This window comes from Pleurodeles waltl, chromosome 8 (genome assembly GCF_031143425.1).
Source record: "Pleurodeles waltl isolate 20211129_DDA chromosome 8, aPleWal1.hap1.20221129, whole genome shotgun sequence".
Lineage (NCBI taxonomy): Eukaryota > Metazoa > Chordata > Amphibia > Caudata > Salamandridae > Pleurodeles > Pleurodeles waltl.
In genome coordinates, this window is record NC_090447.1 from 1542849769 (window position 1) to 1542864836 (window position 15068).

The 15068-nt window shown below is 53.8% G+C and overlaps 1 protein-coding gene across 1 annotated transcript in view; it reads left to right on the plus strand.

The window, feature by feature from the left end:
- GDAP2 (ganglioside induced differentiation associated protein 2) overlaps positions 1-15068 on the plus strand; it is a 146062-nt gene that overhangs the window by 4653 nt on the left and 126341 nt on the right. The window contains exons 2-3 of the mRNA XM_069203590.1: positions 11096-11249; positions 14918-15006. Of these exons, the coding sequence (XP_069059691.1) occupies positions 11096-11249; positions 14918-15006 (243 nt within the window). The remainder of the gene's footprint in view (positions 1-11095; positions 11250-14917; positions 15007-15068) is intronic.

A 15068-nucleotide genomic window follows, 5' to 3' on the forward strand; every position in this document is an offset into this window, starting at 1 on the left:
TCAGGATTACTTTTAGATTACTTTTGATTACTTTTAGATTACTTTTGGATTACTCTTACTGAACCATAAAATAACAGTAGAATTCATGGGGCCATACCAACCTACACCTATGGTAGGCACCCTTGCACAAACAGGAACAAAAGTTCACTGAAGCTTGTGCTTCAAACATCCCTCAAACCCTGGAGGGGTTATCTCTCAGGTGTCCCACCCTACCTAGGGTGGGGACACCAACAGATGTTGGGGGGAGGCTGCGCTGCTCCTGCAGCTCCCCCTGTCTCCCAGTTCTCCGTTGGTGGTGGCCCCCATCTCAATGGGACCACCACAGGCGTTTTAGGGGCTCAAAAAAGCAGCCCCCTGCCCCGCAAAGCATGCTGGGGCGGCTGCATAAATGATGAGCGGCTCTCCCGCTGCGAGGGAGAGCCGCGATTCCTTTTCTTTTCCTTTTTGTTTTTGCTTTCTGGGGGTGCCGGTCCCACCCGCACCAAAACAAGGATCCCTCGTGGGAGGGCGGCTCAGGGAGCCCACCCCTGGCCGCCCCCGCCGGTTCCCCGCACGGCCAGCACCTCCGGGTGCTGCCGCGGGAACCGGCCAGCTGACTGGGAGTCTGGCCGCTGGGGGCCGCGCGGGGGAGTGCAGCGGTGCTCCCCCTTCCTCCTCGCGTCGTCGGGGCCCCGGGATGGGGTCAGGGGCCCCTCCTCTCCACGACGGGGAGCGCAGCGGCGCTCCCCGGAGTCCTCCTCTTCTTGGGGCCCCGGGATGGGGTCCGGGGCCCCTCTTCTCCATAGGGGGGAGCGCGACGGCGCTCCCCCCAGGCCCTCTTCTACGCGGGGCCCCGGGATGGGGTCCGGGGCCCCTCTGGCCATATTCACGGGGAGCGCGACTGCGCTCCCTGACTTTTCTTCGGCTGGGGGTGCGCGACGGCGCACCCCCACTCCCGCCTCTTCTCGGGGCCCCGGGATGGGGTCCCGGGGCCCCATGGGACCTTCTTCACGGGGAGCGCGATGGCACTCCCTGGCTTGTCCTTCGCCGCCGGGGGCCCCGGGATGGGGTCCGGGGCCCCTTCCCACAGCGGCAGGGGGGTGCGCGACAGCGCCCCCCCATCTGATGTACAACACTGGACCAGGCTTCACGGGGCCCCGGGATGGGGTCTGGGGCCCCCTCCCTCTTCTGCGAGGGTGAGTGCGACGGCACCCCCCTTGCTCCTCTTCCTCCTGGGCAGCCCCCAGGCCCTGGCCCACCCAGGGGGGCACAGTCTCAAGCAGCTGCGGAGCTCCACGTGCTTCGTAGCTGCTTTCACAAAGGTCAATGGTCGCCATTCTTTGTCCTGTGATATCTCGGGCCCCCAAGGGCCGATTTTCTTCATTCTTGTGTCTTTCCGCTCCTGGTGACAAGACCTTGCCACCAGGAGTACTCTCCTTAGGCCTTCTGGCCTGGAAGGGTCCCAGATCATCAGGGAGCCAGTCCCACTGGACTCCTGCGCCAATCTTTCCTCTGGGTTCCCTCTCTTCCTTCTGGGCAGCGCGCTCTCCTTGCGCCAGCCCAGTCCTTCCCCCAACTAGTCCTCTGGGGGGGCAAGGGGGCCAGCTTGCCTGGCCCTGGCATTCGCCTCTCTGGCCTGGGATCCTTCAGGGGCAGAGTCCCTGCCCCAAGGGCAGTCAGGAGGTTCTTCCTTCCAGTTGTCCATGACGCCCGTCTGCAGTCCCCAGTGTCCAGCAGTGAAGCACAGCCAAGAGAGAGAGCTCTCCCCTGTGCAGGGCCTTTTAAGTGGGGGCGGAAGTGTCCAGCAGGTCTGCACCTCTGGCCTATCCAGATGTGCCACATCACTTCCTTGCTCCCATCCCCTCCTTCTTGCACAGTCTTCTGGGATAGCTCAAGATGGCATCCTCCAGGAGTTAGTTGCCACATGTGCTCTGAAAGTCTCAGCCCCTCCTACCTGACATTCCTCGCAGGGCTTCTCCAGCCTGCTCCTGGCACTGAATGACAGCTGGCTGATTGATGCTAGGCCCTGCTCCAGCAACTGGACAGAGCAGTAATTGGCCCTAATCCTGAGCTGAGGCAGAGAAAGATGACATCCCTGGATGACCCATAAGTTGTACAACTATGCTCCTGTAACCTACTGCATCATTCTTTTCTTACAGGTTACAGTGTACTTTGGTGTGACTCTGGTCTCGGTGCCCCCCCCCCCCCGACACCCCCCCCCCCGCCTCACATTCCTTAAAATCAGAAAGAATTGCAGTTCTTTTTTAAGTTCAGGCCCACCCTGTTTCCTCTGCCTTGGGAGGGTGTCTGGGGTCAAGGGGCCACAGATGTGCGGCCTTCTCTCCTTCAGAGCGCCAAGAGGCGCAGACTGCAGTGACTTGCTGTAGGAGGCTGGCCTGGCTTGTAGTGGGTACCAGAGGTACTTAAACTCTGTGCCAGGTCCCAGTTATCCCTTATTAGTGTAGAAGAGGTGTTTCTAGCAGCTTAGGCTGAACTAGGAGACATGTAAAGCTCCTACTATACCACTGGTGTCCTATGCACAATATCATAAGAAAACACAATACACAGAAGTACTAAAAATAAAGGTACTTTATTTTGTATGACAATATGCCAAAAGTATCTCAGTGAGTACCCTCAGTATGAGGATAAGATATATACACAAGATATATGTACACAATACCAAAATTATGCAGATAATAGCAAAAGGAAGTAATGCAAGCAGTGTAAAGTTACAATAGGAGCACATAGGTATAGGGGCAACACAAACCATATACTCCAAAAGTGGAATGCGAACCACAAATGGACCCCAAACCTATGTGAGCTTATAGAGGGTCGCTGGGACTGTAAGAAAACAGTGCGGGTTAGAAAAATAGCCCACCCCAAGACCCTGAAAGGTAGGTGTAAAGTGCACCTACTACCCCCAGAGAGCACAGAAGGGATTCTGCAGGAAGAACAAACACCAGCAATGCAACAGTGGATTTCCGGACCTGAGTACCTGTAAGACAAGGGGACCAAGTCCAAGAGTCGCGACAGTGTCGAGAGTGGTCAGGAACCCAAGAAATGCCAGCTGAGGGTACAAGGAAGCTGCCACCTGTTGGAAGAAGCTTGGTGTTCTGCAAGAACGAAGAGGACTAGCAACTTCCCCTTTGGAGGATGGATGTCCCACGTCGTGAAGAAGCTTGCAGAGGTGTTCCCACGCAGAAAGACCGCAAACAAGCCTTGCTAGCTGCAAGGGTCGCGGTTAGGGTTTTTGGATGCTGCTGTGGCCCAGGAGGGACCAGGATGTCGCCACTTGGATGAGGAGACAGAGGGGACACCCAGCAAGTCAGGGAGCCCTCACAGAAGCAGGCAGCGCACGCAGAAGTACCTGAACAGGCACTTAGAAGAAAAGTTAACCGGAGTCCACCCAAAGTCACAATAGGGAGTCCCACGACGCCGGAGGACAACTCAGAAGGTTGTGCACTACAGGTTAAAGTGTCGGGGACCCAGGCTTGGCTGTGCACAAAGGAAATCCTGGAAGAGTGCACAGGAGCCGGAGCAGCTGCAAATCACGCGGTACCCAGCAATGCAGTCTAGCGTTGGGAGGCAAGGACTTACCTCCACCAAACTTGGACTGAAGAGTCACTGGACTGTGGGAGTCACTTGGACAGAGTTGCTGAGTTCCAGGCACCAAGCTCGTCGTGCTGAGAGGGGACCCAGAGGACCGGTGATGCAGTCTTTTGTTGCCTGCGGTTGCAGGGGGAAGATTACGTCGACCCACGGGAGATTTCTTCAGAGCTCCTGGTGCAGAGAGGAGGCAGGCTACCCCCAGAGCATGCACCACCTGGAAACAGTCGAGAAAGCCGGCAGGATGAAGCGATACAAGGTTGCTAGTAGTCGTCTTGCTACTTTGTTGCAGTTTTGCAGGTGTCCTGAGCAGTCAGCGGTCGATCCTTTGGCAGAAGGTGAAGAGGGAGATGCAGAGGAACTCTGGTGAGCTCTTGCATTCGTTATCTGGTGAGATCCCCAAAGTAGAGACCCTAAATAGCCAGAAAAGGAGGTTTGGCTACCTAGGAAGGAGGATTGGCTACCAAGAGAGGTAAGAGCCTATCAGAAGGAGCCTCTGACGTCACCTGCTGGCACTGGCCATTCAGAGCAGTCCAGTATGCCACAAACACCTCTGTTTCCAAGATGGCAGAGGTCTGGGACACACTGGAGGAGTTCTGGGCACCTCCCCTGGGACGTGTAGGTCAGGGGAGTGGTCACTCCCCTTTCCTTTGTCCAGTTTCGCGCCAGAGCAGGGCTGGGGGATCCCTGAACTGGTGTAGACTGGCTTATGCAGAGATGGGCACCATCTGTGCCCATCAAAACATTTCCAGAGCCTGGGGGAGGCCATGTTCGGAGTTACCATTGTGACGCTGTACATAGGTAGTGACCTATGTACAGTGCACGCGTGTAATGGTGTCCCCGCACTCACAAAGTCTGGGGAATTTGCCCTGAACGATGTGGGGGCACCTTGGCTAGTGCCAGGGTGCCCACACACTAAGTAACTTTGCACCCAACCTTCACCAGGTGAAGGTTAGACATATAGGTGACTTATAAGTTACTTAAGGGCAGTGGTAAATGGCTGTGAAATAACGTGGACGTTATTTCACTCAGGCTTCAGTGGCAGGCCTGTGTAAGAATTGTCAGAGCTCCCTATGGGTGGCAAAAGAAATGCTGCAGCCGATAGGGATCTCCTGGAACCCCAATACCCTGGGTACCTCAGTACCATATACTAGAGAATTATAAGGGTGTTCGAGTATGCCAATGTAAATTGGTGAAATTGGTCACTAGCCTGTTAGTGACAATTTGTACAGAGAGAGCATAACCACTGAGGTTCTGGTTAGCAGAGACTCAGTGAGACAGTTAGTCATCACACAGGGAACACATACATATAGGTCACAAACTTATGAGCACTGGGGTCCTGGCTAGCAGGGTCCCAGTGACACATAACAAACATACTGAAAACATAGGGGTTTCACTATGAGCACTGGGCCCTGGCTAGCAGGATCCCAGTGAGACAGTGAAAACACCCTGACATACACTCGCAAACAGGCCAAAAGTGGGGGTAACAAGGCCAGAAAGAGGCTACTTTCCTCACACTTGCAGAGGTGCACAGGGTGTGTGTGGTGTGTTCATGTCCTGGCCTCAGGTTACCAGTGCCAGGAGGCGCACACCGCAGACTGCAGTGACTTGCAGAGGGGCACAGGGTGTGTGTGGGGGGTCCTGCGTTCATGTCCTGGTCTCGGCTCCCCTTCTGCTGGTCCCAGGGTCTGCACCAGCCCCTCCACTGGGGTCACACACACCGAGGGTGGGCCCTGGGGTCACCAGCCTCTCTGCTGAGGCCTCTGCCCTCCCCGTGCCCTCAGCAGTTGTCGAACACTAGAGTTTCTAAGTTTGGAAGGAGAAGTTCTGAGGTCAGGTTACTGGTGCCCCGCATACTCCGCGTGTGATCGTGACTTCCGGTGTCCGACCCTCAGCTCTGCTTCTGAACATGGATAGCCGGGGTACCTCGTTACACGGAGAGTGTTGCTGGGGGGGAGGGGGTGGGGGTGCTTGTAGTAGTGTGCGCTGCGAGGCGCTCTCTGCCTCAGTCTTCTTTCCTTTATGCACTAGGCGCTACCCTGGCGCTGGGCCCACCATGCCAGGAGTCAGTCCTAGTATCCCCAGTGTCCGTGTGTAGTGCAGTCAGCCCACCCCTCCCCCCCAACCACCATGTAGTGCCACAGGGGAGGTGGAGCGCCGGCTGGCACAGGTGAGCCTAACGTGCCCGGGGGCTCAGGAGCCCCTCTCTCCTGTGGTGCTGGAAAGAGCCTCGGGTGGTGACCCCTCCTTACAGTAAAACTAGAGGGGTGGACGTGCAGGAAGAAGGGGGCACAGGGAAAGGACGGTGGGGTACCAAATGCTCCCTTCCCACCAAAAGTGCGCAAATGTCCCTCCCATGGGACTGGACTGTGCCATTGGAACAGGCCAGTGAGGGTGACCATACCCTAGGGGCCAAAAAAGGCGTGGAGGGGGCAGAGACCTCGCTCTCCCGGAAGCAGCTCACTCACTCACTCAGCCGAGGAACAAGGTGTGAAAGTGGTCCCACCCACCCACCTACAGCTGAGAAACTAAGTTTGAAGTGGTCCCAACACCTGAGGAATAAGGTTTACAGCGGTTCCAACAACCCCCCCTCCCCCCCGAGGAACAAGGGTTACAGCGGTTCCAACAACCCCCCACCCACTCCTGAGAAACAAGGTTTGGAGCAGTCCCACACAGCTGAGAAACAAGGTTTGTTGCGGTCCCACCCACCCACTCCTGAGAAACGAGGTTTGAAGTGGTCCCACCCACCCACACCTGAGGAACAAGGTTTGCAGCGCTCCCACCCACCTACTCCTGAGAAACAAGGTTTGCAGTGGTCCTACCCACCTACTCCTGAGAAACAAGGTTTGCAGTGGTCCTACCCACCTACTCCTGAGAAACAAGGTTTGAAGTGGTCCCACCCACCCACACCTGAGAAACAAGGTTTGAAGCGGTCCCACCTACCCACACCTAACAAACAAGGTTTGAAGTGGACCCACCCACCCACCCACTCACTCCTGAGAAACAAGGTTTGCAGCGGTCCCAAACACCCACACCTGAGGGACAAGGTTTGAAGTGGACCCACCCACACCTAAGAAACAAGGTTTGCAGCGCTCCCACCCACCCACACCTGAGAAACAAGGTTTGAAGTGGTGCCACCACCTATCCACCCACACCTGAGGAACAAGGTTTGAAGTGGACCCACCCACTCACTCCTGAGAAACAAGGTGTGCAGCGGTCCCAACCACCCACACCTGAGGGACAAGGTTTGCAGCGCTCCCACTCACTCCTGAGAAACAAGGTTTGCAGTGCTACCATCCACCCACACCTGAGGAACAAGGTTTGAAGCGGTCCCACCACCTATCCACCCACACCCGAGGAACAAGGTTTGCAGTGGTCCCACGCACCCCTCCTGAGGAACAAGGTTTGCAGTGGTCCCACCCACCCACTCCTGAGGAACAAGGTTTGCAGTGGTCCCACCCACCCACTCCTGAGGAACAAGGTTTGCAGCAGTCACACCCACCCACTCCTCAGAAACAAGGTTTGCAGCGGTCACACCCTCCCACTCCTGAGAAACAAGGTTTGTAGCGGTCCCGCTCAACTACCCACCCAAACCTCAGGAACAAGGTTTGCAGCGGTTTCAACCACCTACCCACTCGCACCTGGGAAACAAGGTTTGTAGCGGTTCCTCCCACCCCACCCCTGAGGAACAAGGTTACAGCGGTTCCAACCACCCACCCACTCCTGAGAAACAAGGTTTGCAGTGGTTCCACCCACTCAGAAACAAGGTTTGCAGTGGTCCCACCCACCCACTCCTTAGGAACAAGGTATGCAGCGGTCCCACCCACCCACTCCTGAGGAACTAGGTTTGCAGTGGTCCCACCCACCCACTCCTGATGAACAAGGTATTCAGTGGTCCCACCCACCCACTCCAGAGAAACAAGGTTTGCAGCGGTCCCAAAACCCACCCACACATGAGAAACAAGGTTTGAAGCAGTCCCACCCACCCGCAGCTGAGGGACAAGGTTTGCAGCGGTTCCAACTACCCACCCACACCTGAGAAACAAGGATTGCAGCGGTTCCAACTACCCACCCACACCTGAGAAACCAGGATTGCAGCAGTCTCACCTACTCCTGAGAAACAAGATTTGAAGCGGTCCCACCCACCCACATCCGAGAAAACAGGTTTGCATTGGTTCCAACCACCCACCCACACCTGAGAAACAAGGTTTGCAGCGGTTCCAACCACCCACCCACACCTGAGAAACAAGGTTTGCAGCGGTCCCACCCACAGCTGAAGAACAAGGTTTGCAGCAGTTCCATCCACCCACCCACTCCTGAGAAACAAGGTTTGCAGCAGTTCCAACCACCCACCCACTCCTGAGAAACAAGGTTTGCAGCGGTTCCAACCACCCATTGACTCCTGAGAAGCAAGGTTTGCAGCGGTTCCAACCACGCACCCGCTCCTGAGAAACAAGGTTTGCAGCAGTTCCAACCACCCACCGACTCCTGAGAAACCAGGTTTGCAGCGGTTCCAACCACCCACCCACACCTGAGAAACAAGGTTTGCAGCGGTTCCAACCACCCACCCACACCTGAGAAACAAGGTTTGCAGCGGTCCCACCCACAGCTGAAGAACAAGGTTTGCAGCAGTTCCAACCACCCACCCACTCCTGAGAAACAAGGTTTGCAGCGGTTCCAACCACCCACTGACTCCTGAGAAGCAAGGTTTGCAGCGGTTCCAACCACGCACCCACACCTGAGAAACACGGTTTGCAGCGGTCCTACCCACAGCTGAGAAACAAGGTTTGCAGCAGTTCCAACCACCCACTGACTCCTGAGAAACCAGGTTTGCAGCGGTTCCAACCACCCACCCACACCTGAGAAACCAGGTTTGCAGCGGTCCCACCCACTCCTGAGAAACGAGGTTTGAAGTGGTCCCACCTACCCACTTCTGAGAAACCAGGTTTGAAGTGGTCCCACCCACCTACAGCTGAGAAACAAGGTTTGCAGCGGTTCCAACCACCCACCCACTCCTGAGAGACAAGGTTTGAAGTGGTCCCTCCCACCCACCTACATCTGAGAAACAAGGTTTGCAGCGGTCCCACCCGAATACAGCTGAGAAATAAGGTTTGCAGCGGTCCCGCCCACCTACCCACCAACACCTGAGGAACAGGGTTTCCAACGGTCCCACCCACACCACTCCTGAGAAACAAGGTTTGAAGCGGTCCCATATTCCTGAGAAACAAGGTTTGCAGCGGTCCCACCCACCCACCTACCCACCCACACCTGAGGAACAAGGCTTGCAGCGGTCCCAACCACCCACCCACCCACAGCTGAAGAACAGGGTTTGAAGTGGACACACCCTCCCACCCACACCTGAAGAACAAGGTTTGAAGTGGACACACCCACCCACTCCAGGGAAACAAGGTTTGAAGTGGGCACATCCATTACACAGTATCAGGAACACCCACGAGCCGCCGGAAGACCTAGGGAAGGGTGCCACATTTTTTTGGTTTACCTTCTCTGGCTTTATTTGTTTAAGGGTGTCTAGCTTGATTTTGTACCTTCATTTGCCTAAACCTTATTTACAGTATCCTTCCGAGTGCTCCTTTTCTGTAAATAGGCCTGTAAACCTTGTTCTTATCTCGTCACATTTGCTGTGCATTCAAACACCGAGGTCAAATGTCAGGTTCTGCCTTCTGAGGGCGCCTGTTTACTTTTCTTTCTCTGACTACAAAGTGAGAATATTTAAGTGCAATCTTGCTGAATTCTGGGGGTAGGAAAGATTTTTTCTAGTGACAAACAACATTTAAATGAACTGTGTATTTCAGAATATATCAGAATTAGGAACACACAAGAAGTACATTTTTGTTATTTCTGAAGTGTGTTTGAAATAAATACTTTAATATGATCAAAACAAATCTATACACTAGGTGATGCAATTTCCACATATTTCCATCAGTGCAGTGTATTGTTTTATTAGTAAAACTGCATGTCTGTCCAAATGTAATGGTCATTTGAATTGAAAATGTTTTGTCTATAATGGCAGTGTGTTAGCACACCATGCATACTCCACTTCACCTCATCCCACTCTACGCCACTGCACTCTACTCTGCACCAGCCCCGTCAACACCACTGCCTCTGCACCGCTCCGCTCAGCATCACTTGACTCTAAGCCTCTCTACCACTCTACGCCACTGCACTCTACTCTGTACCACTCCCGTCCACACCACTGCACCTCTCCACTCAGCATCACTTGACTCTATGCCTCTCTACCACTCTACGCCACTGCACTCTACTCTGCACCACTCCCGTCCACGCCACTGCAGCTCTCCACTCAGCATCACTTGACTCTATGCCTCTCTACCACTCTACGCCACTGCACTCTACTCTGCACCACTCCCGTCCACACCACTGCACCTCTCCACTCAGCATCACTTGACTCTATGCCTCTCTACCACTTTACGCCACTGCACTCTACTCTGCACCAGTCCCGTCCACACCACTGCACCTCTCCACTCAGCATCACTTGACTCTATGCCTCTCTACCACTCTACGCCACTGCACTCTTCTCTGCACCAGTCCCGTCCACACCACTGCACCTCTCCCCTCAGCATCACTTGACTCTCTGCCTCTCTACCACTCTACGCCACTGCACTCTACTCTGCACCACTGCCTCTGCACCTCTCCACTCAGCATCCCTTGACTCAATACCTCTCTACCACTCTACACCACTGCACTCTACTCTGTTCCACTCCCGTCCACACCACTGCACCTCTCCACTCAGCATCACTTGACTCTCTGCCTCTCTACCACTCTACGCCACTCTGTTCCACTCTACACTACTGCATTCTGACACTCATCTACAACACTGTAGTCTCTGCCACTCTACTCTGCACTACTCCACTCTATGCCACTCTAATCTACGCCACTGCACTCTATGCCAACCGACTCTACTCTGTGCCACTGCCCTCTGCATCACTCCACACCACTCTAAACCACTCTACTTTATGCCATTCTGCTCTGCACCACTGCATTTTGCGCTTCTCCACTCTGCGCCACTTTAAGCCACTGCACTTTACGCCACTCTGCTCCACTCTGCTCTTCTCCACTGCATTCTGTGCCACTCCACTCCACTACGCACCACTCCAATCTAAGCCGCTGCATTGTACGCCGCTCCACTCTGTGCCGCTCCACTCTGTCACAGTACCCTGCAACACACTGCTCCAATGCACTCTACACCAGTCCACTCTATGCCACTCCAGTGTATGCCACGCTATGCCACTCCACAACACTCTGTGCCACTCTACACCACTCCATTCTCCTCTATGCCACTTTTAGCCATGCTTATCCACACTGGTGTACAGCATGGCAAAGCTACATTGGCAAAGCCAATAGCTCTTGCATAGGTGAGACCAATTGACTTTGCCAGTGCTTGTTCCAGTGGTAACCGCTGCTACCTCCCCATCTCAACCAAGAGGCCATGTATAGCGAGGACCTGAGTGTTTTCGTGCTTCTGTTCCCACAGGTTGTCGGACAGGTGAGGCAAAGTTAACGAAGGGATTTAACCTGGCGGCTCGTTACATCATCCACACCGTGGGACCCAAGTACAAAGCCAAGTACCGCACGGCCGCTGAGAGCTCGCTGCACAGCTGCTACCGCAACGCCCTACAGCTGGCCAAGTAAGGATAGAAATGTACTCCGTAACCATAGCTACCACCTCTGGGTCCCTGAGACGGGTCGCCCCTGCGTCCCCTGAGACGGGTCACCCCTGCACCGCCCCACCCACCCCTTTCCTTTGATGCTCACCTGTGGCCCTGGTCAGTGCTCACCTGTCCACCTGCCCCCGTACCTGCCCCTTCCCTTTGATGCTTACCTGTGGCCCTGGGCCCTCTGTTTCCTCCCGGCTCTGTCCACCCTGGTTCCTCCCCACTGGCACCTTTCTGGGTAGCAGAGTTAATTGTATCACAGGGGCAGAGGTGGTAGTACTGGCCCCTCTTCTAGTGAATAAGGCCTGACACTGGTAGGTGGTACTGTATCTCCTTCGGTCACCCATGGGGTACAGCGACTCTATGGGGCTGGATTACTATGAGCCCCACCTTTCACCCTCCATCCTGGCTCTGAGGCTTACAGGTATATTTATTTACATGACTTTGTTGTATCGTGGAGCCTCACTGAAGTGGTGTCAAGGTGCTTAACAGATAGCCAGACCATTGACACTGATCTCTCTTGCGCTAAACCAGGTGCTATAACAAGGACTAATAGATTGAGTGAACCCTAGTCTACACATTCATAGGGGAGGGGCATAAACTTGAAGATTCAGAGAGCAAACAGAAGAAGGGTGGGAGTAGGACAGGAGGAAGAAAGTCTATAGGGTGCCAAAGGCCTAAAAATCATAGAGCAAAGTTAGAGAGGGTGAGAGAAGGGAAAAGAAGCAAGTGAGAGGCAATCAGAGGAGTGTTAGGGTGAGACCCCCTAAAACGTCCACAAATTCACTATTTAGTGGGCATCCCTAGACCAGCAAATTAGATTCAACGGACAAAAGACTAGCAGCACCAAGAAGATCCAAGGCATGAGAACTCTGGACCTAATGCATAAAGAGAAGGTGCCAAACCCTGCCTGCTGCACCCAGGACCCGACAATCGCTGCTGAGGAGCTGCTGGACAACTGGACTGACCTCAAGAAACCCAGAGGACCTCCAGGCTTCACCAATCGCCCAAGAACTCCCTCCAGAGTGGAGGTACCGCTCTGCAACGAAGAAGTAACCAGCAACTCACTTCACGGATTGGCAGCTAACTCCAGAACCCGAAGTCGCAGCCGGACCCGACGAAACACTGACGACCACAAGGACAAACCCTGCAAGTGTGCCAAGTTTGGTGGCACTGCACCCTCTAGTGGCCGAACCGTACCAATACCCTGAAAACTGGTTGGCTGACGTCAGTCACCAGGAAAACCAGCCCGCCCGAGGCTGAAAAAGGACCAGGAGGAAGCCCCAGTCAAAGGACTTTAGGAACACCCCGGATCTCCCGCCAGAGTGCCCCCGTTGTCCTGCAAGCGACCCATAAAGAGACTTACCTCCAGATCCAAAGGGCATCTTTGCGCACAGCTCCTGGATCACCAACTCGCTCTCCACCCATCGGACAGATGCCCTGCAATGAAGAACCTGCTGTGCCCAAAGGGTCCATCACCCCTTGTGACCTGGACACTCCTAGGAGACTCCAAGAAACCACCTTTAAACTTACGTGTGCAGTGCTCTTGCAAGAGGTCCCCCGTAGTGGCCTGCAAGTGAGAGGCAATCAGAGGAATGTTAGAGAGGGAGAGAGAGAAGCAAGTCAGAGGCAATCAGAGGAGTTTTAGAGAGGGAGAGAGAAGCAAGTGAGAGACAATCAGAGGAGTGTTAGAGAGGGATTCGGGAACGCAGCCGCGGGGGTAGGTGCTCCAGTGAACGTCAGCAACTACAAGAATTCATTGTGAACCGGGCAACAGGCCTGCGTGATCCCATGATACCCTTTCTTTAATGGAGATGGGTGACTGATAGGAAAGGAAAGCCAGTCCGGTTTATCCCCAGTAAGTGACTGATGACGTCTTGACTGTGAGCGTTAGATTGCAGGAGCTGATGATTTTTTCCTTTTTCCTCTGTTTTCAATTGGAGAAGTCCAATGATTAATTAGGTCCTGAAGAAGCGTCAGGGGATCCTGTTGGACCATAAGAGACGCGAAACATGTCGACCATATATTGAGGGATTTCGGATAATCACCGTCTTCCTCTGTCCTGATTTTTGTACGAGTGTTTGAGCATTATCTCTTGTTACACTCCCTTGTTACTTTTTTAATCTTGACCAATTCCCAACAGCAAGCAATAAATGATTTAGTGAGGGTTTTGAGCCAATTTTAACTTTTTTTTCTTGTTTTGTCCTCCCTCTTTCTGGGACCCACACTTGGTCCCGCGGCTTCATCGTTAACAAAAAGATCTCCGGCAAAGAGCCCCCCTTCGGGGGGTGCCCGTCAGGCATTGCAGTGCCGGCCTGACGAGGAGCTGTCCGATGATGAAGCATGACACCAAATGTGGTGTGTGAGGACTTGTGCTCCCGATTATCAGGACTCTTTCCCTTTTTTCCTTTCGCTCATTTTGGAACAGTGTATTATATTATATTATTAGAGTGTTAGAGAGGGACAGAAGAGCAAGTGAGAGGCAGAGGAGTGTTAGAGAGGGAGAGCGAAGCAAGTGAGAGACAATCAGAGGAGTGTTAGAGAGGGAGAGAGACGAAAAGCAAGCGAGAGGCAATCGGAGGAGCGTTAGAGATGGTGAGAGAAGGCAAGAGAGGCAGTTAAGGCAATCAGAGGAGTTTGAGAGGAGAGAAGCAAGTGAGAGACAATCAGACGAGTGTTAGTGAGGGACAGATGAGCAAGTGAGAGGCAATCAGAGGAGCGTTAGAGAGGGAGAGAGAAGAGAAGCAAGCAAGAGGCAATCAGAGGAGTGTTAGAGAGGGACAGAGGAGCAAGTGAGAGGCAATGAGAAGAGTGTTGGAGAGGGAGAGAGAAGCGAGAGGCAATCAGAGGAGTGTTAGAGAGGGAGAGAGAAGCAAGTGAGAGGCAGAGGAGTGTTAGAGAGGGAGAGAGACGAAAAGCAAGCGAGAGGCAATTGGAGGAGTGTTAGAGAGGGAGAGAGAAGCAAGTGAGAGGCAGAGGAGTGTTAGAGAGGGAGAGAGACGAAAAGCAAGCGAGAGGCAATCGGAGGAGCGTTAGAGATGGTGAGAGAAGGCAAGAGAGGCAGTTAAGGCAATCAGAGGAGTTTGAGAGGAGAGAAGCAAGTGAGAGACAATCAGACGAGTGTTAGTGAGGGACAGATGAGCAAGTGAGAGGCAATCAGAGGAGCGTTAGAGAGGGAGAGAGAAGAGAAGCAAGCGAGAGGCAATCAGAGGAGTGTTAGAGAGGGAGAGAGAAGCAAGTGAGAGGCAATCAGAGGAGCTTTAGTGAGGGAGAGAGAAGGGAAGAGGAGGAGGTGAGGCAGTGAGTACAAAGGCATTGAGAGGACACTGGGAGACTCTTTGATAGATGAAAGTAGTGAGGGGGTGACGGTGACTCTTGTTCTTTGAAGCTTTTTTGCAAAGTTATGGTCAGCAGACCTCCTTTCGAGTTCAGAAATGGCTGAAGTCTCTTATTAAACTGCCTCGAGGCGCCCTTTCTAATCAACACTCATCACAGACTTGCATTCCATTTCAGCATGCAGAGCTCAACACAGGTAGCTTCACCTCACACACCTGTGTAAAATATCTGTGGGCTCTGGGGTTTGGACCTGTTGATGTCTGACACTTGTAACTCTGTTCTTCTCTCAACTCTCTTACTTGCAGGGAACAGGCCATGTCCTCGGTGGGATTCTGCGTCATCAGCTCCCTGAAGAGGTGCTACCCCCTGGAGGACGCCACTCACATAGCGCTTCGTAAGTAGCTCATTCATATAGCACTATGTTGTAGCAGAGACTGGAGTTACTCAGCTGTAACA